Below are 26,728 nucleotides of genomic sequence, written 5' to 3' on the forward strand. Positions count from 1 at the left end.
TCCTTTTGAGTGTTCACAAGGCAAATGTTGACAGCACACAACACCCCATTATCAAAATTAGCAAATTGTGTAAAGGTAAACAAACAAGAAAACATCGGAGACGGGTGATGCTCCCCAAAGATTTTTTTGGTCACAATATTGCACTATATATTCAGATAAAAGGAAACGTTTTGCGTGGCATAACTTTGGACAAAATAATACGATGGATGGTTTAGCAATTAAAAAATTTCAAAGGGCCATAACTCTCTTAATAAATCATCTAACCAGAACCCACAAATAACATGCGCATCTCCTCAAGGTAGTTAAGCTTCCCATAAAGCTTCATTGAATTCCAGTCAGTAGTTGGGGAGAAATAGCTCAGACAAGAATTGCACTATATGTACAGTTTATAGAAAATTTCAAAGGGCCATAACTCTGTAAAAAATCATCCAACCATAACCAGCTGATAATATGCACATCTCCTGTTGGTAGTGAAGCTTCCCATAAAGTTTCATTGAATTCCCGTAATAAGTTGCTGAGAAGTAGCTCGGACAAGAATTGCACTTTATGTACAATGGAAAATTTCAAAAGGCCATAACTCTGTGAAAAATCATCCGATGAGAACCGGCTGATAATATGCACATCTCTTGGTAGTGAAGCTTCCCATTAAGTTTCATTGAATTCCGGTCATTAGTTGCTGAGAAATAGCCCGGACAAGAAGTGCACTATATGTACAGGTAATGGAAAATTTCAAAGGGCCCTAACTCTGTGAAAAATCATCCGACCAGAACCCGCTGATAATATGCACATCTCCTCTTGGTAGTGAAGCTTCCCATAAAGTTTCATTGAATTCCGGTCATTAGTTGCTGAGAAATAGCCCGGACAAAAATTGTGCACGGACGGACGGACACACGGACAGACGAAGCAGCGACTATATGCTCCCCCCCAAAAAATACTTAAAAAGACATTCCAAAGACATTGTCAAACTTCAATTTGCTTGCAATTATAACAGTTTGGATCAAAATTGAAAAGAAAACGGGTACAATTTGCTTTGGTCTTTGTGGCACTATTTAGACCTAAAAAAGGCTGGAAAAAACCACACAATACACCATTGCTCATTAAGTTAAGAACCCATACTTTGGCATCGAAGGGCAGGCTTGTTGTTGAGAACTTTGTGGCAGACGTCGCATCTTGTGGCATTGCTGAAGCTGACACTCACAAACCGATGTTGGGACGAACGGTTCTTGTTTTCTTTACCTTCTTTATCTTTATTCTGTAAATATCAAGCATTGAAGTATTGAGGTTTTTGTACTGTTGTATCTTATAACCTTAAATGAAGGGCCTTGAGCTAGTAAATATGATTTCCCTTCTGCTGAATACCCTGAAAATTTAATTGATTTATTAATACACAGATTTCAGAAGCAAACTGTAAAACTGAAAAAATACATCATAAGTATTATTTCAAAATTGCAAACATACCTATATAGTGAATGAATAACAAACAAACTTATCGTGTAAATATTAAATGTGTCGTGCTTTGTGAAAAGGGGAAATTTCAGCTTTTATGATAAATTTTTTCCAACAGAATCTCTTCTTGCTAAAAAATCTAGTTGAGGCGAACTGCACAGGCTTATCTGGGATGGCACTTTACGCACACGCATCAAACCCAATTTTCACAGAGCCCGGCTCAAATATATTGCCAGACTTGTAAATCTAAATTTGCATTGCTGTCAGGAATAGGAAAATAATGTGTGGGATGTCGATAATTTTCCCATGATCTAAGAACCATCTGCAGAGTTGGTAAAACATGTAAGGCCTTAGTCAGTTTAACCTTTGGAAAACTCGTCTATCAAGTGTCACTAGTGTTTACGCACATAAACCACAACTAACAACAAAAACCTGTTCTGTGTAAGAGAACATGGCTGGCTGTCACAAACACCAACTCCTGGATCCCTCAAATGACATATATACACCAAGATATGATGTCACTGCAACCAACAAATCTGTGCCAAGTTAGTGTCAGACCATTTGATTCCTAACATACAGAACTAGGTTAATTCCAACAGCCACAATAGATTGGCAAATTATCAGTCAAGAAACAAGAGGGCCATGAAGGCCCTGAATCGCTCACCAGACTAACCAAATACAATCCCAACCCAGTTTTCATCAAGATAAACATTCTGACCAAATTTCATAAAGATTGGATGAAAACTGTGACCTCTATTGTCTACACAAGGTTTTTCTAACATTTGACCTATAGACCCTGGTTTTTGACCCAAGGTGACCCAAATACAATCCCAACACAGATTTCATCAAGATAAACATTCTGATCAATTTTTATAAAGATTGGATGAAAACTGTGACCTCTATTGTCTACACAAGATTTTTCTATTATTTGACCTAGTTTTTGACCTAGTGTCCTAGTTTTTGACCCCACATGACCCAAAGACAATCCCAACCCAGATTTCATCAAGATTAACATTCTGGCCAAATTTCATAAAGATTGGATGAAAACTGTGACCTCTACTGTCTACACAAACAAATTGTGGACGTTTTTTTTCTATAATTTGACCTAGTGACCTAGTTTTTGACCTCAGATGACCATAATACAATCCCAACCCAGATTTCATCAAGATAAACATTCTGACCAAATTTCATAAAGATTGGATGAAAACTGCAACCTCTATTGTTTTTCTATTATTTGACCTAGTTTTTGACCGAGTGACCTAGTTTTTGACCCCAGATTACCCTAATACATTCCCAAGCCAGATTTCATCAAGATAAACATTCTGACCAAATTTCATAAAGATTTGATGAAAACTGCAACCTCTATTGTCTACACAAGGTTTTTCTATTATTTGACCTAGTGTTTGACCTAGTGACCTAGTTTTTGACCCCAGATGACCCAAATACAATCCCAACCCAGATTTTATCAAGATAAACATTCTGACCAAATTTCATAAACATTGGATGAAAACTGTGACCTCTACTGTCTACACAAACAAATTGTTGATGATTTTTCAATTATTTGACCTAGTGACCTAGTTTTTGACCTCAGATGACCCAAATACAATCCCAAGCCAGATTTCATCAAGATAAACATTCTGACCAAATTTCATAAAGATTGGATGAAAACTGCGACCTCTATTGTCTACACAAGGTTTTTCTATTATTTAACCTATTATGTGACCAAGTTTTTGACCCCAGATGACCCAAATACAATTCCAACTCAGATTTCATCAAGATAAACATTCTGACCAAATTTCATAGAGATTGGATAAAAACTGTGACCTCTACTGTCTACACAAGCAAATTGTTGACGGACACACGCACGCATGCACATACAGACGCCAGACATCACACGGTCACATAAGCTCACCATGTCACTTCGTGACAGGTGAGCTAAAAATATAGCCAACTAAGAAACAAATTAATTTTTTTGTTGCTGATGTTTTCTTAAGGGTTTTTGTCCAGCTATGAACCATGGCAGAGAATAAATCAATGCTATATCTTAAATATTGACATTAATGAGAGATATCTTTTTATATCTTTAAGGGAATACATAAAGAAAATAACTACAGACGGAGTTGGCCACATTTTTATATAAACAATTATTGAATAAAACACAAAGAATACGACAAGATAGATAACATATTTGATAATACTATCCTGACAATTTACTTCTGTAAAACATGGTATCTGTATGATAAAAATAACATTTATTTAAATGATTGTGCAGATTACTTGCTTATCGAAACACTGCAAAAAATTTACGAGAACAATTTTCAGACACCAGTTGATAAAAATAGATGATTTTGGAGAAACCCAAACAGTGGTATGTATTTTATAGCATTATTTCTACTGTAGTGGAACAGAGATAAATACTTGGCACTGCAAAACATGTTATTAACCTTGACAACCTACACTATATATCACTTCAATATGCAACATAAAAGCAGATCTGAGAATCATTATAAGTCAAACATAAAGGAACCAGAAAATAAAAAATTAATCTAGCATGATTAACAAATATGAGCCTGTTCGTTCTTACTGGGAAATCAATTAACATGTGCAACTTTATTCAAGATCTTCAAAATAAGGACAAAAACAGTGTTGAAGATAAGAAATTACAATGCTGTAAACATAAACACTTTCAACACATACATGTACAACAGTGTATTGTTCATCATTTTGGGAATGGGTCCAGGGCCCGTCAGATAGGGGAAAATTGCCAAATTTTTACTTAGCCATTTCCCAGAAGCAAAGTGAAATGTGCAAACAGCATAAAACCAGAACAGCCTGTGAGTAACTCGCAGTCTGTTCAGGTTTTATGCTGTTTGCTGCTCATCAGAATCTAAGGGTTTGAAAAGAAGCCTTTAAAACTTGAATCTAGTAAGAAAGGTCTTCAATTAATTTTAATATTCTAAGGGACTACAAATGTGTCAAAATACGTAACTTAGTGGTAAAGGGAAAAAAAATTGTGCTATCAATTTATTAATTTAAAATGTAGAATTACACTGCAATTTCGTTATATCACGGATCACGTTCCTTTATTTCGCGATGTCCAGTATACCATGAATCCGCAGTGAACCCATTTTTTTTCACTCCCTTCATCCGACATTCATAAATCCAGTTTGGTCCCAATTGTTTGTCTTCATTGTGCATCACATTCACACTTGTTAATTGCAATAAACAATAGGCCCAATTGCCCAACATCAAAGGTCATTTCGCATGTCACCTTTGACAACATTCTCTATATTGAATTTACTTTGAACTGACATGATGCCAGCTGTCAATCTCTTTCTTCTTGGTAATCATATCAGCCAAACAGTGCTAAAGCTGCCGAATGTTTTATGTTACACCAATTTATGACATAAATTATGACATAAGAAAATAATGTAGGTTAATAGCGTGTTTTGAAATTACCAATATGCTTATCCGGCGCCAGATATGTCGCAATCTTTGGACGCCACAAACCACGAAAAATCAGAGTTTCAGTATTCAGTGTTTTTAGTGTATATATAATTATGTACTCAACTTATACAGCTGAATTTGTAAATAGGGAAAGGAATAAATGTTGCATTAAAAAAATATATAAATATGATATATTTTTGGAAATGTTAAATTTCGAATTTTAGGTAGACTGAGTTATATATGAAAAATATATATTTCTTGAGATTGGGAATTGGGCACATTTTCACACCAAATTCATCCATAAAATAACACTGTTAATACTTACAAACACCAGTTTTCCTTTCAGTACACCTGCCACATGCCTTATCAGTGCTGATAAAAACTAAGGGTGTTAGAAGCACAAGGCAGTATAGTGCTTTGGCGTTCATGATTCGGATTATATAACGCCGTCATTCACATGCAGAAATGTGGGTTCCAAACAGAGCGTTAAACTTACATTGACAATTCATTCCCCATGTCAATGCATTTTACAAAATCCAATATAAGACAACACAGTCCTGTAGTGTCCACCCCACTCAGGAAGCTTTCTCAGAACCAGATGGCCCAAAGTAATACTTCTTCCCAGGAAAATGACTTGATAACATGTGTCTCTATAAGGGTAAAGCTTTTTAATGCAACTGAACTACAAACATTTTCATTTGTTTACCCTTTACCACTTAGAAACGTATTTTCACATATGAGTAGTCTCTTAGAAAGTTACATTTAATTGAACACCTTTCTTACTTAATTCAAGTTTTAAAGGCTTCATCACCAATCCTTAGTTACTGATGAGCAGCAAACAGCATAAGACCTGAACAGACTGCAAGTTACTCGCAGGCTGTTCTGGTTTTATGCTGTTTGCACATTGCCTTTTTCACTTTGCTTTTTATGGGGGAAAGGTTTAACACAGTATACATAATGACCTGCTGACCTTTTTAGTTTTTGATCTGTAGCTATTGAAACGAGAGAACACGCCCCCCTTCCGCTTCTTCTCATCCTTCTCTTTGGTTTTTTGTGACAGAGAAATGGTGGAATCGGTGAAATTGGAAGAACTGAAACATAAATATTTATTTATCTAAGCTCAAACAAGATAACTACAGTATTCTTTATTGGCTACAAAAAGTTATGTGAGTGTATTTTTTTATATGAGATTATAAAGTGGGTCACGTTTTATTGGGTAAGAAATTCTTTTAAATTGAACATTCCCTGAAGTCATAAAAATATACAAGAGCTCAACTAAATTAGGTCCTGTTATTACATCAATGATGGGAAAAGGCTGGAAACCATCAGGATATGTTTCTTTAATAGCTTCTGACCGACCCTGACCATACAGGGTAGAAATATGGGGAATGAGCTACATTTTCATCCATAATTAACTTGCTGACTTTGAATCACACGGTATGGGATAAGTATGATACGGATTAGCTAATAATATTAAGTAATATTTAGTTAGTTGTAACAGTAAGTAGATTATAGAATGAGGAACTGGCAAGATTTTTGGTTATGTGGTACAATGTATAAAAATGTATTTATATAAAATTTATAATGTTATTTCTAAATACAGCTAGGATTAACCGAAACTACAGGGTTAAACTAACACATTTTTTAAATTATATTCTTATAATAGAGTAATAGAGTAATTGTTCTAAAATAGTTCACAGCCAAAATTTCTTCCTTGACAATCAGCTGAATAGGTGGTAAGGTTCTCATCTAATGAGAATGTCACTGAGAATATTATACGAGAACTGTGTGCACACAATTTCAGATAGTATTATTATATATCCTAAACAGGAAATATTATAATTCTGTCAAAAGATTGTGTTTGCATTAAAAAATCCTTTGAATGTTCTACCGCTTAAAAATTGAACAAAACCAAAAAAATTCAAGAGGATGTTTTTAAGGAAAGATGGACAAAAAGTCTTATTGACTCCCACAATTTGAGGACATTATACAGTAAATTCCATAATAATTAACAATCAAAAAGCGTGAAATCAGAATATCCATTGACAATTAATAATAAAAACATACACAATGTTAATAAGTAGCACGCCAAAATGCATCAATTTTCCAAAAGCATACAAGACCTTGAACACTTACTCATTTAAAAAATCTAAGAGAGTTATCTCTGGTTTTTGTTTTTTGTGAGACAGGCTATTTGGATGGCGATCTGGGTTATCATAATCCTCCTCTGGTATTTTCCCTCCATTGTGAAATTGTGCACTAGAAAGCAATATATAACTGTACACATACAAATGTGTGCAAAGTGTTAGCAAGGCGTGTATTCATATAATATGCTGACACCATCCATAGTATTTTCAGATGTAGGCACCCACTTTTTTCTTCTATTTTTTTGTAAAATGATCTAAATTTTCATATAATAATACAAAGTATGCCATCATAAAAGTATTTTCCTGATGCTCAGACATAAAACGCAAAAAAATATTCAGCAAATACTTATAACAACTAACCAAATTGATTGTATTTTATTGAAGACAATCTAACATAATTGTAGTATTGTTGTTGGAATGTATTGTCTTTACTTAACATCTGATTTGTTGGTTGTCTTGCCTCTGAAAACATGGGAGTTAATGTTTTCTAAAATTTGAAAATGTGTTGCTAGATAATAAGTTATTATTTATGTTTTAGATGCCAGAAACCACTTTCTCATAGGTCTTTTAAGAAAGAAGAATACTATGAAAGCGTCAGAGAAGCATAAATACGTAAAAAAGCATGAAATGACAAATACACATTTAACTTTGTATGTTGGTTAACATAGCAATATTAACAATCTTATGTTAATAGATATGCAATTCGAAAATAACATTTTAAAATGAAACAATCACAAAAGAACTAGCATGACATACTACCATGGGCCACAGATATTTGATGAAACAAGGCATGCTAGTTTTAATGAGACTTCTTCAAAGATTTGTGTATTGTTTGATATTTAATAATCAACCAGAAAAATCATTTACTGCAAAAAAAGGAAACATTTTCACCAGCCAAAACAAAATTCCTAAACAAGAGAGCCATTTCGGCCCTGGTTGCTCACCTGAGTAGTATAAATGCTAAGTAAGGGTTGTTCATGTTGTTTTGTGAAAAGAAAAGGTTTGTTGTTGCTTTAGCAGATATATAAATATATGCATCATAAGTAGTTGTGTGTGTGTGTTGCTTAAAATAGACATTTGTTACCGATTGTAACAAAGCTATGTTTTAGACTAGATTGTTAACAAGGTTTTACGATAGTCATATAATTAAAAATGCCCCACCCCCAGGTGGCCATGATTTTCAATGGACTGTAACCATTTTCAAACTCAGCCCAGAAATCATTGAAACAAATGTTACCACCAAGGTTCATGCAGATTGGACTAAAAATGTTAACAAGATTTTACTATAGCCATTTAAGCAAATATGACCTGGCCCCTGGTGACCATGTCTTTCAACACTCCAAAACCATCTTTTAACTCATTAAAGATATCATTAGAACGAATGTTTGATGAAGATTGAAAAATAAAGATGACTTCTAGAGTGTTACTTTAGCCATATAAGTAAAACTGCCACGCACGCTAGCAGCCATGTTTTTCAACCAACCGCAACCTTTTTCGGACTCATCCAAGATATCATTGGGACACATGTTCTGACCAAGTTTCATGAAGACTGGATAATTAATGTGTCTACAAGGTAAATGTAGACGAGGCAGGATGGAGGACAGACGATGCAAGACTGACAAAAGGCGATCATCAAAAGCTCACCATCAGCAAATTGTGCTTAGGTGAGTTAAAAAAATGCATAATCGTGAGAACAAATATGACAGCTGGCCTCCACTTACATACAATATCCCATAAAAAAAATCTGTTTACTACTCTGACTGAGTTATGTGAAAGTTAGAATATTGTGTGTTTTTTAATTACAATACATAATGATTTTTTTATTTGACAAAAAATGAAACTGTCAACAAGGTATATCGTTGAAGAAGTCCTGAATCAAATACATTAGCATGCAAAATGTGGACTAGACACTGTCCATTGATGATAGTGCATAACAAAAAAGGAAGTTTTCATTAACAAATGCCTCTCAAATATTGAGGTCTTTAAAGTTAAAATACTGGCAAACTGCAAAGTCTTCAAACAGCCAAACTGATCTAGATTTGGGGATAGCAAAATGTCTGGATTGGTAAAGGGTGAAACAAAGATTTAAGAGCAAAATACAAACAATGAGTGCAAGGTTCAAACACAAAACTTAGGATTGCAGAGAAACAGCAGTGGTTATAATGACAGTGATTTTAAACAACAGGCAAACATTCAACAAGGTTATATTCATTATAAAGTTCTTTGGCCCTTGGTCACCCACCTCAGACCCTAAGAAACTAAACTGTTCTAAACAGGTAGTGTTTTACAAATGACTTACACTTCAACACCGTTATTTCGAAGTCGTCGGGACCGTTAAAAAAACTTCGGATTAACGATAATTCGAAATAAACATTTGACAGAAGACTTTTTTGATTCTGTTAAAATAGAACGTTGCTAACTTAAAAGCGTAAACTAGTCATATAGCAAAAGATTTCCACTTGTAACAAACGGAGGAATAAAAAGATTCTTGTTCTTGTTTTTATTTTTGTCTAATTACAGAACATATAAAATATAACGAATAGCACAAATTATCAGACATACAAACATATGAATACATTTTCGGAAATGAATTAACTTTTTTTTACCAATACCCAATGTCTCTCTGAACACCAGCTTTCGCACAGACGACAAAGGTGTAATTATCTGCTTTTGACGCGCCACGACAAGGTGTGAAAATACGCTCAGTATTTTGCAGTTTTGACTTCGGATTAACGATTGATAATAAGGTGCGAATTATAGTGTTGGGACCGACTGAATCACTTCGAAATAACGATTTCTTCGGTTTAACGAAGTTCGGATTAACAATGAAATTTTACATTAAACAAAGAAGAACCAAAATCGGGACCCGAATAATACTTCGAAATAACGGTGACTTCGGCTTATCGGTGTTCGAAATAACGGTGTTGAAGTGTACTAAAAAAAACTGGAGTGAAACAGTGAAATGATTGAAATAAATGTTTAGAGCAAGTTTCATGAAGAATGTACAAACATCACTTTTAAAGCAGTGTTTTTGGGGGAATGGGGCCAGGTCCCTTTGATTTGGACAAATTCGAGTCATTTTGACTAAATTTGGGAAATTAATATTGTTCATTTTTTGTAAGGTTTTTACTTATAGAGCTGGACTTGAGATTAATAAAATGTTGAGACTTATTGAAACAATTGTGTGTGTGTAAAAATCTTGAATTGGGAATGTTTAGGTCGCATTTGGGAAAAATATATACTTTTTTCCATTGGGAATGGGCCCCCAAAAAGGACCCAAATTTGAATGAAAAAAACACTGTAAAGTGTTCACAAACTTTTCCTAAAATCTAACCTAGTATTCATTTTTTTTCATCCCAACTTAAACAGTTAAGAACTTTGCCTTGATATAAATTCTGAGAAATGTTCTGACCACTTTTCATGAAGATTGGGAATTAAATGTGGCCTCTAGTAATTACTAGCTTTTTAAAAATCTGCCTTAAATTTGTCCCAACATGACCATGTTTCAAACTTATGTGATAGATAATTGGGGCAAATGTTCAGACCAAGTTTCACCAAGATTGGGTAAAAATGTGACCTTCAGAGTGACAACAAGTTAAATGTTGACAATGCCCAACAGACAAATTCTTGTTAATACTATTATTTATAAGTAAATTATCTAAAATAAATATTGCTCAATCAAGACAGGTTGTTTCAAAATGGATATAGAAATCAGCTTGTATCTGCCTATTTATAACAAGTGCATTTTATATCAACAGGGACATATAAAAGTATACAACAGAGCACGAGACTTAGTGCAAAAGGATAATTAAGGGTGATTAAAGAGGTAGTGTAAAACAAAGGCTAGCTTCTAAGAATTCCCTAAATGTTAATAAAATGTAAGCTATATATTGCCACCAGTTTGATTAAAATCTGCAAAAATCTGTATGAATAACAAATAGTACATTTCTTACACAAATGCAGAATATTGATTTAAATTTTATGTAAAATGCACAATCAACTAATTTTTTTACATATAAACAAACATTAACTATAACGTTAAACAGAACAAAAACAAATTCTTAGCTGCTGCCCTGTGGAACATTTCTGATTACCACTCACTCATGTTCTGCTATAAGCTTTTGTATGAGAACGTAAGATGGGAGCCTGCAAGAATTAAGTCACACAACAGTTCTAGTGATTTAAAATAAACTTTTTACTAGGAATGATCTTACTGATACAATCAAAAAATATTATAAAGGCAGTTTTCACATTAAGCAGTGAAATCCAGCACCATTTTTTCGAAAAACAAGAGGGCAAACGCGGCCCTAGACGCTCACCTGTGAAATGGAGCATGGCCAGTTTTAACACCTGGGGCATGATTTAAACAAACTTAGGAGAGATGCACTATATAGTGTTAAAACCCAAATACTAAACCTCTGACCCTTGCATTTTTTAAGATTTTTAAAGTTATTTACAACATAAGTATATTAAAAAAATAAGTATACATAATTATATATACCTCTGAGGCATAATTTGTACACATTCATTAGAGGACCCATAAACTATGCAAACTATGCTTCACTCTAAATACTGAACTGCTTACACTCTCAATTGCAGGAATGATGTTCACAGTTATTTGGGCTATATAAGTCTACATCAATCATGTACCCTCTGCACGAGGATGGCCTGTTTTGATCACAGGGGCATGATTTGAAAGAAGAGCACCGCATCACGGGTGCCACGCTCGGCTGCGAAAGCTTGTCAGGATTTTTTTATTTTTGGAGGTCACAGTGACCGAGACCTTTGACCTAGTGACCCAACAAGAGATGTGTTTGTTACAAACACAATGCCCCCTACTGCGCCGCATTGAAATAAAATATCTATTTATCATTTGGCTGGTATAGAAATCATCTCCCTTTAAAGGTTATTACTTCCCTTGAATTTTGTCCAATCCACTACCGTGACTGTAGATTCACCACTCAAAATGTGCAGCTCCATGAGATACACATGCATGCCAAATATATAAAGTTTCTATGTTCAATATTGAATAATGTTCTCCCTTTTTAAAGCTTATTACTTCCCTTAAATCTTTATTTTTTAACGTAGACCGTAAAGGATGACCTTGACCTTTTACAACAATTTGTTTGTCAGAAACACAATGCTGCCTACTGCGCCGCTTTGATTTATTTAACAAAAATATATACGTGGGCAGGTCAGAAAACTATGTCCATTTAAAGCTTATTACTTCCCGTGACTTTGTTTTTTGCACCCTTGACCTTAAAGGATGATGTTCACCTTGAAATTTTAACACTTAAAATGTGCAGCTTCATGAGATACGCATGCATGCCAAATATCAAGGTGCTATCTTCAATATTTAAAAAGTTATGGCCAATGTTAAGGTTTTAGCACGATGCCTACGGCGGACAGCAGACGGCGGACGACGAGCTGGCTATGACAATAGCTCGGGTTTTCTCCGAAAACAGCCTCGCTTAAAACTTTGTGCAGACCGTCTATATGATGAAATATACCAAATAGCATAGCTCAGAGACTTTTTATTTAAAGGAAGATAGCTAAAAGTTATTTACAATATAAGTCTACATAAATGATATAACCACTGGGGAATGACCAGTTTGAACTCAACATAAATTAAAAGCTTAATGACAATCGATGTTGTCAAACATGGATGTTTGACAACGCAGAACGACAAAAGGCGATCCCAAAAAACTCACCCTGAGCACAAAAAGCACAGGTGAGGGTAAAAGAAAGCATCTATAAGTAACAGCAAAACTATATATGTGAGTACTACATACTGACTTCTCTGACTTCAAAGAGCTTGTCAGAGTTGTGACAAATAGCCACGCACACTGCATGTGATATGTGATATAATGCAAGTTGTAATAATTATGGTATCAAATTCTGACTTTAACAAGATGTGTTTGTGAAACACAATGTCCCCCTATATGATGTTTGACCTTGTAGTATGACCATGACCTTGTGAAGGATGACCTTGACCTTTCACCACTCAAAATGTGCAGCTCCATGAGATACACATGCATGCCAAATATCAAGTTGCTATCTTCAATATTGCAAAAGTATTCATAAAATAAGCGATTTGGGCCACATATATTTGACCTCTGACCTTGAAGGATGACCTTGACCTTGACCTTTCACCACTCAAAATGTGCAGCTCCATGAGATGCACATGCATGCCAAATATCAAGTTGCTATCTTCAATATTGCAAAAGTATTTATAAAATAAGCGATTTGGGCCACATATATTTGACCTCTGACCTTGAAGGATGACCTTGACCTTGACCTTTCACCACTCAAAATGTGCAGCTTATGAGATACACATGCATGCCAAATATCAAGTTGCTATCTTCAATATTGCAAAAGTATTCATAAAATGAGCGATTTTGGCCACATATATTTGACCTCTGACCTTGAAGGATGACCTTGACCTTGACCTTTCACCACTCAAAATGTGCAGCTTCATGAGATACACATGCATGCCAAATATGAAGTTGCTATCTTCAATATAGCAAAAGTTATTGCAAAATGTTAAAGTTGGTGCAAACAGACCAACAGACAGACCAACAGACCAACAGACAGGGCAAAAACAATATGTCCCCCACTACTATAGTGGGGGACATAAAAATTTAAACAGATTCCGATGTTGGATAATTCAAATTGCACATGCACAACTTAGTATCACCAGGAACAATCCATGCATGTTTGATGCTTGAACAATTGCAGTACTTCATTTGACAACTTTGTGTCCAGTATACCCCTGTCAGTTTATTGTGGCATTTGTATTGAGAGAAATATTTGTTTAATAACAAAATAATTAGTAAGTGCATGATATATATGGGAATTACATATATTCTAGCCTTCTACTGCAGTATACCTTAGCCAAAGCAAACAAAATACTGAAGTGTTTTCTTGTTCAATTAACATAGTGATACATATTCGTGCCAATTCTTCATACTTACTGCTTGTCACTGCCTTTATAAGTTCCCCCTAAAACAGCAGTAGTGAACAATTTGCAAACAATGACATATCACAGTAAAACAATGGTATATCAATTTATATATTTTTTTAACTTTATTTGAAACTAATTTCAAAAAGTGTTATGCAACCTTCAGACAATGCAATATATTTCGATTTCAAACAATGGTACATGTATGCCAACTTTTAAACTCATTTTCACACATAGATATTTCAAATGCAAACAATCATATGTTTATTTCAAAATCAATTGCAAATCTCAATCAATGATGTGTAAATGTCAATATCCAATAATGACAGATCAATTTCAAACAATGATATGCCAATTTCAATCGATGGTACGTCAATATAAAAATTGAAGTTCATCACTTTCAAAGCATATTTCAATCAATGAGACCAGTGTACAGTTCAGATAACAGCTCCTATACTGGTAGTTAATTAAGAAATCTACGTCAGTTAAAAAATTCCTCCGTCTAACCTTTGCCCTTCTCAGCATTGGTTGCCGCGGGAATGGATGACATGCTGAACGCCTTGGTGATCTTGTTGTGCATGAACCCATGTATGGAACTCCGGACACCAGACCCCATGGGAGACATTGCCTCTGGGGAGTCCTGCAGCACGACATACATATAGAATTACACTGTAACGCAGAAGACAGGGTCAAAGCCACAAGACTGCCAATTAAACAGATTCCTTTTATAAGTTCTGAGCTCATTATTTGCCATATGTTGTGTTGCCATACTTGTGTATAAACCCATGCATACAGATAAATAAATACTTATCGCTTTCTAAAGTGCATATATATCCAATCTTCCAATAAAATTACATCAATTAAAAAGTCATAATTCTGGCCATTTATGATGATAACTATGTTTAAGAATTTCATAAACACAAACACAGGCCATTGACTAAAGTATAAAGTTCACAGTGCATTATGAGACATATTCAATTCTAACATCAAGTGAATTGAAATTGAGTGCAACACGATTCAAAGCAATATTTTATTACGTCATACGTAGTCATGACAAAAACATGCTTCTCAGAGACGTCGTGGTGGTGGTGGTGGTGGTGGTGGTGGTGGTGGTGGTGGTGGTGGTGGTGGTGGTGGTGGTGGTGGTGGTTATTGATACGGTGGTGGTTATTGATACAATGCATTACAAAAATGCAGTTAGCCTTACATTTGGTAAAATTTAAATATATTACAAGGGAGGCAAATGCTGTAACAAAAAGAACATGCATAAATGGTAGTTGTTTCCCTTGTTTGAACCATGCTAAATCCATAAAATGCCAAGGGAGGCAAATGCTGTAACAAAAAGAACATGCATAAACGGTAGTTGTTTCCCTTGTTTGAACCATGCTAAATCCTTAAAATGCCTATTTCCAGTAACTGTGACCTTCACCTGTGACCTTGACCTTTGACCTAGTGACCTCAAAATCAATAGGGGTCATCTGCGAGTCATGATCAATGTACCTATGAAGTTTCATGATCCTAGACCCAAGCATTCTTGAGTTATCGTCTGACAACCACCTGGTGGATGGACCGACCGACAGACAGACCGACATGACCAAAGCAATATACCTCCTCTTCTTCGAAGGGGGCCATAATAAATTAAGAACCATTGTTGGTTTGCTTGGCACTTGATGTATAGGTCTTATCATGCTGCAATACTCTGCAATTATTTTTTCCATTTTATGTTTGGAACAACATTTTTGCTGAGCATATTTTAATGCAAATAAAAAGATAAAATCAGTAACATATTTCTTCACAAGTGTTTGACTATTCAAGCATTGAACTCTATTCTTTAGAGATATGCATCAAAGTGTGCGAACTTGAATGACAATAGTGTCAATTTTCAAGCATTCAACTCTATTCTTTAGAGATATTTATCAAAGAGTCAGAACGTGTGTGGTAAAAATGGCAATTTTCAAGCATTCAGCTCTATTCTCTGGAGAGATACTTATCAAAAGTGTGTCACCCTGCAGCATACCTTGGATGACCTCATCATGGTTTCTATGTCAGCACTGTATCTATTCTTGTTTGCAGATCCCCTAGACATTCCATCTGTTAGATATATAAGGCATCAGAAATCAAAATAGGAATAGGCTTGTAAGTACTTAAGTGGCAAAATGTTTAATCCAGCTATCCTAGTTTCTTCATTTATTAGAAGGGTTTGGAGCATTTTCTTGCGCTCGAGCAATATTATGAGAGCATCATGCCAAAGAGGAGTCTAATGCCATATGCCGCCAGTGAAGCTCCAGATTGGCCATCTAATTCGAGCAGTCAGGTCAGAAGCTTCTCTGTCCGGAAATGAGAAAACTAAAGACTAAAAGCCGATAACGTTAAACCCGAACAAACTGAGTGAAAGTGCAGGCTGGTCATAAGCTTCTCTGTCCAGAAATGAGAACACAAAAGACTTAAAGATAGTGTTTAACCCAAACAAACTGAGTGAATGCGCAGGCTGGTCAGGAGCTAAGCTGGCCCCATATGTAATTAGACCCATTTCCCCATGACACTTATATGGACCACAGCACTGAATAAAACACTTCTTTAACAGAAGCACAAAACGTAGCTCTAGTAACTTTTATCCAATAATGCACAAAAAGTACCTCTTTTAAGACTGGCTGCCTTTCCATCGGCCACATCGCTCACGCTATGCAGCTGTCGTCTATAGGGGTCACTTGGTGAATTGAGGTAGCCCACTGAGCCGTAGTTCTGAAACGAGTCGTCGTCAGTGTCGTCCTCATCCGGTGTTAACTGAGCACTGGAATGAACAATGCAATAAATTGTTTGAGGGTTTAAATGAGCACTGACATGAACAATGCAATATATTGTTTTAGGTGTTAACTATGCACTGCAATGAACAATGCAATACATTGTTTTAGGGTTTAACTGAGCACTGAAATGAACCATGCAATATATTGTTTTAGCTGTTAACTGTGCACTGAAATGAACAATGCAATACATTGTTTTAGGTATAAACTGAGCACTGTAATGAACAATGCAATACATGGTTTTAGTTGTTCACTGAGCACTGCAATGAACAATGCAACACATTGTTTTAGGTATTAATTGAGCACTGTAATGAACTAGAGCTTTGTCACAGACGTGACGAATACCCCCACATGCTGCATTAACACATAATATTTTGCATGTCGTCTTCACAAAAAACAGCGGACACCATGCTCAATTTTTAAAACGCACTAAGTGACCCCTTGACCTATTTTTTTACCCAGAAAGGCCCATGTTCTAACTTGGTCTTAAGATCACTTCCATAAAACTTCTGACCAAGTTTGGTGAAGATCGGCTGTAAACTACTTGAATTAGAGAGCGGACACCATGCTGAATGTAAAAAAACGCACTAAGTGACCCCTTGACCTAGTTTTAGGCCCGGAATGGCCCATGTTCAAACTTTTCCTAGAGATCATTTAGATACAACTTCTGACCAAGTTTGGTGAGGATTGGATGAAAACTACTTGAATTAGAGAGCGGACAACATGGTGAGGTTTAAAACGCACTAAGATAGCCGTGACCTAGTTTTTGACCCGGCATGACCCATATTCAAACTTGACCTAGACATCATCTAGATACAACTTCTGACCAAGTTTGGTGAAGATTGGATGAAAACTACTTGAATTAGAGAGCGGACAACATTGTGATGTTTAAAACGCACAAAGAGACCCCGTGACCTTGTTTTTGACCCGGCATGACCTATATTCAAACTTGCCCTAGACATTATCAAGATACAACTTCTGACCAACTTTGGTGAAGATTGGATAAAAACTACTTGAATTAGAGAGCGGACAACATGGTGAGATTTAATACACACTTAGTGACCCCCGTGACCTAGTTTTTGACCCGGCATGGCTCATGTTCGAACTTGACCTACACATCATCTAGTTACAACTTCTGACCAAGTGTGGTGAAGATTTGAATTAAACTACTTGAAATAGAGAGGGGACACCATGCTCAATGTGTAAAACGTACTAAGTGACCCTGTGACCTAGTTTTTGATCTAGCATGGCCCAAGTTCGAACTTTGCCTTCAGATCATCTAGATAAACTTCTGACCAAGTTTGGTGAAGATCGGATGAAAACTACTTGAATAAGAGAGAGAACACCATGCTGAATGTTAAAAAACGCACTAGGTGACCCCATGACCTAGTTTTTGACCCGGCAAGGCCCATGTTTGAACTTGGCCTTAAGATCATCTAGATACAACTTCTAACCAAGTGTGGTGAAGATCGGATGAAAACTACTTGAATTAGAGAGCGGACAACATGCTGAATGTTTAAAACGCACTAAGTGACCCCCTGACCTAGTTTTTGACCCGGCAAGGCCCATGTTCAAACTTGGCCTAGACATCATGTAGATACAACTTCTGACCAAGTTTGGTGAAGATCGGATGAAAACTACTTGAATTAGAGAGCGGACACTTAATACGAACCGACAGACCAATGGACCGACGGACCGACAGACAAGTTCACTCCTATATACCCCCCTAAACTTCGTTTGTGGGGATATAACAATGCAATACATTATTTTAGGTGTTCACTGAGCACTGCAATGAACAATGCAATACATTGTTTTAGAAGTTAACTGAGCCTTGTAATGAACAATGCAATACATTGTTTTTGATGTTAACTGAGCACTGCAATGAACAATACAACAAGACTATTGTCAAGCAATGTAAGTCCCCTACCAGCTCCACCATCGTCAGAAATTCCAGATTTTTTTAATATATATTTGTTGCCATAGCAACCAATTTTTTTAATTTAGGAACGAAATGAAATGATGTGCATAATGTCCATATTGCCATCTATCCATGCTTCAAGTTTCATGAAAAAATATTAAGAACTTAAAAAATTATCGCAGGATCCAGAAAAACCACCATTTTCAGCAGTATTTCTAGTGTATTTGTTGTCATAGCAACCAGAATTTTTGATGTAGGAAAGAATTGAAATGACGAGCATAATGTCCATATTGCCATCTATCCATGTTCCAAGTTCCATGACAAAATATTAAGAACTTTTAAAGTTATCGCAGGATCCAGAAAAGTGTGACGGATGGACGGAGACAAAACCATAAGTCCCGTCCGGTGAAACCGGTAGGGGACTAATAAAATTGTTTAAGGGGTTAACTGAGCACTATAATGAAGATACATTGTTGTAGGTGTTAACTGAGCACTGTAATGAACAATGCAATAAATCGTTCTAGGTGTTAACTAATCACTGTAATGAACAATACAATACATTGCTTTAGTGCACATGGACAATAAATCAAAGGCAAAAAAGTCTTCCAGTCTTAGTTTCTTGAGGTTTGACAGAAAATCACACATCAAAATTTGATTCTAATGATTAAACATGGAAGGACAAGTGTAAAACTGTTGTATCTGAACTGAAAATGTTGGGCAGTTATAGTAGTTTCTTGATCATCTCTCTGTCATGTATAGGCCTATACCGGTAACTTTGATGCTGGCATGTTTGACTGTTATCTTTAATGTCTTGGAAGATTCTGTGTGCTGAACCTACTGATTAGATCATCACAATCTCCAGGCTCAAATGCAACTCCTTTCTAGTGAAGTTCCTCACATGGTAAACACAAGTGTGAATGCCAAGACTTTTAGTGGTTCAAGTCAAAATTAACATTGTATGAATAATGAATCAATTGAATAAGCCTTGGAAATGAAATTAATTATTCTAAGATACACAAATGCATCGGTTTGCATGTTATGTTTTCTTCTTGAAATTTGAATGTTAGTCAGAACATTAGAATATGTATTGATGCATTCTTCCTTAATGTGTCTTCATTTTTCTATTTGTGCTTCATTCTTTACTAATAGATTTTAGTAATTTATTAATAACAGGACAGAATTAAGACAGAATATTCCAAATTGGCTACATATTGAACACTAGAAATGGCGAGGCAGAGGCCGACGCGTATCCCCACGCTGCAGCTTTTGACCCAGGGGTCAGATCAAAATTCCATTGTGCACTGTCGCACATATGCTCATAGCTACCACGTGTTTAAGTTTCAAGGTTCTAGTGCTAATAGTGTAGGCGGAGATAGTGGCCAGGACGGACGGACAGACGGAGGAGATAACCACATAATACCTCCCGCTCCAATTCGGAGCATAGGGATAACAATGATATTTATTGGTGTCTATGTCAATTAATAAAATTCAGTAATTACGCTTCAAACATTAACTAAATACTGGTAATTTATTAGCATGACCTGTGCATGTAAGATTTTGGAAGGGGCGAAGAAAAATTTGGTAACACATAATAAAATTGCTCTTCATGAAACATGAATGTTTGCTTTCAACTTTCTGCTCTGTAGACTGTATCAAGAGGAGTGCCTTGCTATCATACACAAGAGATAACACACTCCTTCTTGGAAGACTTTCAAATCAAAACAAAATTGTGTTCTTCATTTTGAGGAAAGGAATGTGCATGTCTGCAATAAATGCCTGCCAGGGTGACCCACTTGATTTCAAATATTCAACCAGTGCAAAGTCTCAATGAACCATTGAACATGATGACAATCATGGCACAACTCCAGCCATATTTTTGGTTGGAAGTTTAGACTTCATAAAGATGTTTAAATGATCAGATCAGCTGATACAGCAACTTAAATATAAAATGTTGGTATCAGAACGTCTTAAAAGCCCATAAACACTCAAAATCAACGAATATTTTGTACAACATTTTGAAAAGTAAAGTTAAAACATAAACAAGAGCACCGCATAATGGGTGCCACACTCGGCTGTGGGTGCAGTTTTGAATAAATGAAATCTTGTCAATTATTTTTTTTTGCGAACACAGTGACCTTGACCTTTGACCTTGTGACCCAAAAAATGGGTGTGGCATGTAGAAATCATCAAGGTGCATCTACATATGAAGTTTCAAAGTTGTAGGTTGAAGCACTTTGATTTTAGAGCCGATGTTCAAAACCTTAACAAAATGTTAACGTTTAAGCACAACGCGGAAGTCGGGCGGCGAGCTGGCTTTGACAATACCTTGGGTTTTCTCCGAAAACAGCCCAGCTAAAAATCAGTTTTCCTTTAAGGCCATAGCCAAAATTTCAACGCTAGATGTGGTCTGGGATCATAGATATAACTATTTTTAGTTCTCATGAATAAGTCGTTCGTCTGACGCTGCCAGAAGCCAGTCTAGCATTTGCTCGTAAATGTTTGCATATCATGGCGGGAAATAAACATGGAATATATTGTCGCCAAAAAAGAATAAAACAAGCATTTTGTATCTCGTTAAATGTATGTCAACATACCACATCCAGCTGTGAAATTTTGGCTATTGCTATAATGAACACTGATTTTTTATGGACTTGTTGATTATGAGTATTAATGTGAATTTAAGCATTAAAACCAGGCACGGATTTACCGGGGAAAGGGGGGGGGGTTGGGGGCATCCCCCAGCAGCTCAAACCTTCCTTTTTCGTGTGTTTTATTGGGGGGGGGGGGGGGGGGGTTATATAATACAGTGTATCACCGCAATGTCTTCATAACTATGAAACGTAAGGCAACAACGTCAGATCGATATTTTGGTCCGTCCACAAAAAAACACAGAGTCAGACACTGTGCCAAAGTTTCTGATTTTTTTTTATGTATTATAACCCGTTTATTGTGCTTAGTTTATTCAGTATGTTATATGACTGTTTAACTCTAAAATATTGAAATAAAAGAACAAAAAGATTGAGTGTACATTTATTTACAAATTTCTTCATACTGATAGTATAATAAATAAAGCCCATAAAATGATATATGCCTGTTCCGCTCTGTATACCACTTGTAGATATTAATTTCATTACCGTTATTGAACTTTATCAAACATTTTGTGCACTTTTTTCAGGTTTTGCATTTGAACTAATATAATTCACATTTAATCACGCTTTATATAAGCTCTGATAAAACAAGAGCACCGCCTTGCGGGTGCAGACCGCTCATCTATTTTCTTTTTAAAGGTGAAGGGACTCTCATTTTCAATCACAAAGGAGGGAGGGGTGGAGTGAAGAGGGGTGTATAGTGTGTGGGTGAGGACATTTATTACATTATTTTCCAAAAATGCGGAAAAAATAAATAAATCGGGGGTGGGGGGGGGGGGGATTCTTGGGTGCGATGGTTGGACGGTAGTTCAAACATAAATTAATAAAAATAAAAATTTGTGTTTTTTAACCGTTTCAAAAAAAAAGAAATTTGGGAGGGTGGGGTGGGGGGGGGTATAGTGTGAGGGTGTGGTGGTCATTTGTGGGATGATCTTTAAAAAAAAAACAAAAAAAAAAAAAAAAAAAAAAAAATAGGGGGGGGGGGATTCGAGGGGGGGGGGGGGGGGGGGGGGGGGGAGGGCATGGGGGATGGTTTGGGTGAAGTCTATTGTGGTATGTCAGGTAAGAGTAGTTTTGTCAAAGTATCAATCAAATCTAATCATAAATAAAGAAGTTATGGCAATTTTAGCAATATTTAATAATTTGACCTTGAGAGTCAAGGTCATTCAAAGGTCAAGGTAAAATTCAACTTGCCAGGTACAGGAACCTCATGATAGCATGAAAGTATTTGAAGTTTGAAAGCAATAGCCTTAATAGTTAAGTAATGTGGATCGAAACACAAAATTTAACCATATATTCAAAGTTACTAAGTCAAAAAAGGGCTATAATTCCGTAAAAATGACAACCTGAGTTATGCAACTTGTCCTTTTACTGTACCCTTATGATAATTTGCGAGTGTTCCAAGTATGAAAGCAATATCTATGTTACTTTAGGGGTAAAGTGGACCAAAACACAAAACTTAACCAAATTTTCTAAGTATAAAGGACCCATAATTCCGTCCAAATGCCAGTCAGAGTTACATAACTTTGCCTGCACAGTCCCCTTATGATAGTTAATAAGTGTTGCAAGTATGAAAGCAATAGCTTTGATACTGTAGGAATAAAGTGGACCTAAACACAAAACTTAACCAAATTTTCAATTCTCTAAGTATAAAAAGGGCACATAATTCTGTCAAAATGCCAGTCAGAGTTACATTACTTTGCCTGCACAGTCCGCTTATGATAGTTAGTAAGTGTTGCAAGTATGAAAGCAATAGCTTTGATACTTACGGAATAAAATGGACCTAAACACAAAACTTAACCAAAATTTTCAATTTTCTAAGAATAAAAAGGGCACATAATTCTGTCAAAATGCACGCCAGAGTTATCTTACTTTGCCTGCCCAGTCCCCTCATGATAGTAAGTAAGTGTACCAAGTTTGAATGCAATAGCATTGATACTTTCTGAGAAAAGTGGACCTAAACGCAAAACTTAACCAAAATTTTCAATTTTCTAAGTATAAAAAGGGCACATAATTCTGTCAAATTGCATGCCAGAGTTATCTAACTTTGCCTGCCCAGTCCTCTCATGATAGTAAGTAAGTGTACCAAGTTTGAATGCAATAGCATTGATACTTTCTGAGAAAAGTGGACCTAAACGCAAAACTTAACTGGACGCCGACGCAGACGCCGACGCCAAGGTGATGACAATAGCTCATAATTTTTTTTCAAAAAATAGATGAGCTAAAAATGGTTATTGAAATATTGATCAGACCAACAGTATTAATGTATATTTTGAAATAAAATGTTTGCGTAGATAATTCAACTGAATTATACATTTCTAAATACTCTCTCTTTTCTATTTTCAGAACTCATCATGAAGATGTCTGTCAGAGTCCACCTATTAACTCAAGTGTGGTTAAAGCTGCCCCCCCCCCCTACCAATTGGAGCCACAGTGTTTTTGTTACTTGTTGTACTGTTGAATGTCAATAACAATTTTAAATAAAAATTAAACATATTTAACACACAGCTTTTATATTTACTTATTTATGTTGAAATCAAATCACCTATATTAAGTATCAACGTATTAATATATGACCATTCATTGTACACTGATTTCTTGCCGCCGCCGTCCCCCCCCCCTTCCGCATTTGTTTTGTGAAAAAAAATTGTGCCCCCCCCCCCCCCCCAGTTATTTTCTCTCTGGATCCGGCCCTGAAAACATTTCCTTTCATTGTTGAAAAAAGTAATTTCACATCAAAAACATCAAAGATCGATTTAGATCAAACCGGAAAATTTTTAAATTGCAGTAATAGATAGAAGGCAAAAGCCCCTCTGGAAAAATAATACATGACAGGGGTTTTTCTGCCTATTTTGGGAAAAGGAGTCTGACCAAATTGGGAATTCTTTATCAACAAAATTGGTCATTTTGGGAATTTTTGCTTCGATGAAACGGCTCATTTGGGAAAAAATTGTGAATTTATCATGCTTAAATAATTCAGCCGTTGAACAAATAAATTTGTTTTTATTTGTTATTTTGTCTTCTTTATATAAACAGATGCAATATTGGGCATGTTCAACGTTTATTCAAGTACTGCAGTTTTGTTTTTTCAGTTACAGTTACACTCTGAGATAAGAACTGAACAGTCAAAACCTTATAGCAGATAATTTTGACCAAAACAAACAATGGTTAGTCACACAAGTTATAAGACACTTCATTCTTAAAAAAAAAAAAAAAAAAAAAAAAAAAAAAAAAATTGTTTTTTTTTTGGGGAAATTGGGATTTTTTTTTATAATTTAGGTTTGGGATCGGGTCTGTTTGCTTTGGGAGTGCCTCCGTTTTCCGGAGGCGTAGACAGTGCTGAAAACCCCTGCATGAAAACCCTAAACTAAATCATTTAAAAGCAACAACAAAACTGATGAAAATTCTGTGCCAAGCCAGGTAGGGGTACTTCCAGATGTGGCGTGGCCTTAATTGATTCTCAAGTGCTTTCTGCTTGACATATGTTTACCAAAACGTTCCCAGTCACTTGTTGGGAAGTAAATTACTCAATTTTCCAATGATTGGCTCTTCTATCAACACTAATTACCAAACATCTAGAGCCTGATGGAAGGAACACATGTGGCCAGGACTTTTAAGGTGAATCTGGTATATATAGGGCACAAAACTTTTCCTGAAGCAGTTTTCTTAGGAGAATTGTTAGAATTATATTTTTCACAGTTAGTACACATGTACTTTTAATCGTGTTCACGATGTCATACTTACAATTCTGGTATCTTGAAAAGGCTTATCAACTGCAACATTTTAATAAGAAGAAGAAACCTTGTTATGAGGGTCGAGAACCTATTGGTGAACATAATGAAATGTTTACTTTTTTATACTGAATTCTTGTAACCTTTTTCTGTAAATGCAATCCAAACATCATATTTCTCCAAAGATCCTCATGATATTTGATCAAAGATTGTAACTTTTTTTTGATTATTCCCATTCACAATCTCATTTCCCCAGCTTACTTTCAACCTAATGTCTTGATGAGCCTGCCTATATATCACCAAGGTCACCCAGGGACATACAAATCTCTTATACCTTTACCACTTAGATAGGTATTTTGATCAATTTGTAGTCCCTTAGAAAGTTACATTTAATTACAGACTTTTCTTACTAGATTTAAGTTTTAAATGCCTCATTTCCGACCCTTAGATACTGATGAGCAGCAATCAGCATAAAACCAGAACAGCCTGTGAGTTACTCGCAGGCTGTTCTGGTTTTATGCTGTTTGCACATAGCCATTTTCACTTTGCTTCTGAGTGAGATAGTGTTAAAAGCCACTTGCACTGCAGGGCTACCAGCTGACATGTTGCCCTCACTTACTTTGCTGTAACCTATGTTACACTACTCATGGTCAACCCTACCAAGATATATTCTTCCAAATAAATTGCACATGTCAGGTTCTTTGATATTTTGTGGGGCAAAAAAACTGTGAAAGTTTGAGCGCAACTACCCCCAACCCAGTAGTTAAAGTGGAGTAAAAAAAAAAAAAAAGCTTTCCGCAATACTTTCAGCGGGAGGGAGGGAAAAGTGCAATGCCTTCCACTTCATGGCGGTATAAAAATCTGTGGATTTGCTTGATCATAATGGTAATCCAACATGACAGGTGAGGCCTCTCACCAGATGTTCCACAATATACACTCCACATACAACCCTGTACAGACATACATTTGTCTACAGCTAACTGGAAGAGTAGATGTAACTAAATGAAACATGATGCAAGTTACTAAGAAGTTAAAAGGATTCACCTTTGTCAGCATCTTACAAAAGTTATGTTTAGAAGATAAAAAACAAGGTCATTTTTCACTTTGTTGGAGGTGATTAGTGCTTTGTAAGACCTAATTAATGAACACATTAAGACAAAACAGGATATTTTTCCCACAAACCATAAATCTTTAAATTCTCTCAAATGTATTCCAGATGATGGAGACAATTTAGGCAATTAAAAGACAATCATAACAATTTTTATGCTTATTGGTATAACATATCAATACAAGAATAAATGAGTGGTTTGTGATGAAACATTTGAGTAGGTGTCTGGGAAAACCTGGCTTATTGCAGGTGTGTAAGGTATTATCCAAGATTAGCCTGTGCAGTGTAAGGTATTATCCAAGATTAGCCTGTGCAGTCTATTGCAGGTGTGTAAGGTATTATCCAAGATTAGCCTGTGCAGTCTATTGCAGGTGTGTAAGGTATTATCCAAGATTAGCCTGTGCAGTCTATTGCAGGTGTGTCAAGTATTATCCAAGATTAGCCTGTGCAGTCTATTGCAGGTGTGTAAGGTATTATCCAAGATTAGCCTGTGCAGTCAATTTCAGGTGTGTAAGGTATTA

General features: G+C 35.9%; 1 protein-coding gene across 5 annotated transcripts in view; it reads right to left on the minus strand.

Moving 5' to 3' along the window:
* The window catches only part of LOC127880245 (uncharacterized), a 189,004-nt gene that overhangs the window by 52,934 nt on the left and 109,342 nt on the right, over positions 1-26,728 (minus strand). For all 5 annotated transcript variants that reach the window (XM_052427555.1, XM_052427558.1, XM_052427556.1 and 2 more), the window contains 8 exons: positions 16,638-16,792; positions 16,019-16,092; positions 14,509-14,641; positions 14,015-14,042; positions 11,142-11,186; positions 7,030-7,152; positions 5,864-5,984; positions 1,117-1,252 (listed from right to left, as the gene is read on the minus strand). In XM_052427555.1, coding sequence (XP_052283515.1) covers positions 1,117-1,252; positions 5,864-5,984; positions 7,030-7,152; positions 11,142-11,186; positions 14,015-14,042; positions 14,509-14,641; positions 16,019-16,092; positions 16,638-16,792 — 815 coding nt within the window. The remainder of the gene's footprint in view (positions 1-1,116; positions 1,253-5,863; positions 5,985-7,029; positions 7,153-11,141; positions 11,187-14,014; positions 14,043-14,508; positions 14,642-16,018; positions 16,093-16,637; positions 16,793-26,728) is intronic.

The sequence above is a fragment of the Dreissena polymorpha genome, chromosome 4 (genome assembly GCF_020536995.1).
Source record: "Dreissena polymorpha isolate Duluth1 chromosome 4, UMN_Dpol_1.0, whole genome shotgun sequence".
Taxonomy (NCBI): domain Eukaryota; kingdom Metazoa; phylum Mollusca; class Bivalvia; order Myida; family Dreissenidae; genus Dreissena; species Dreissena polymorpha.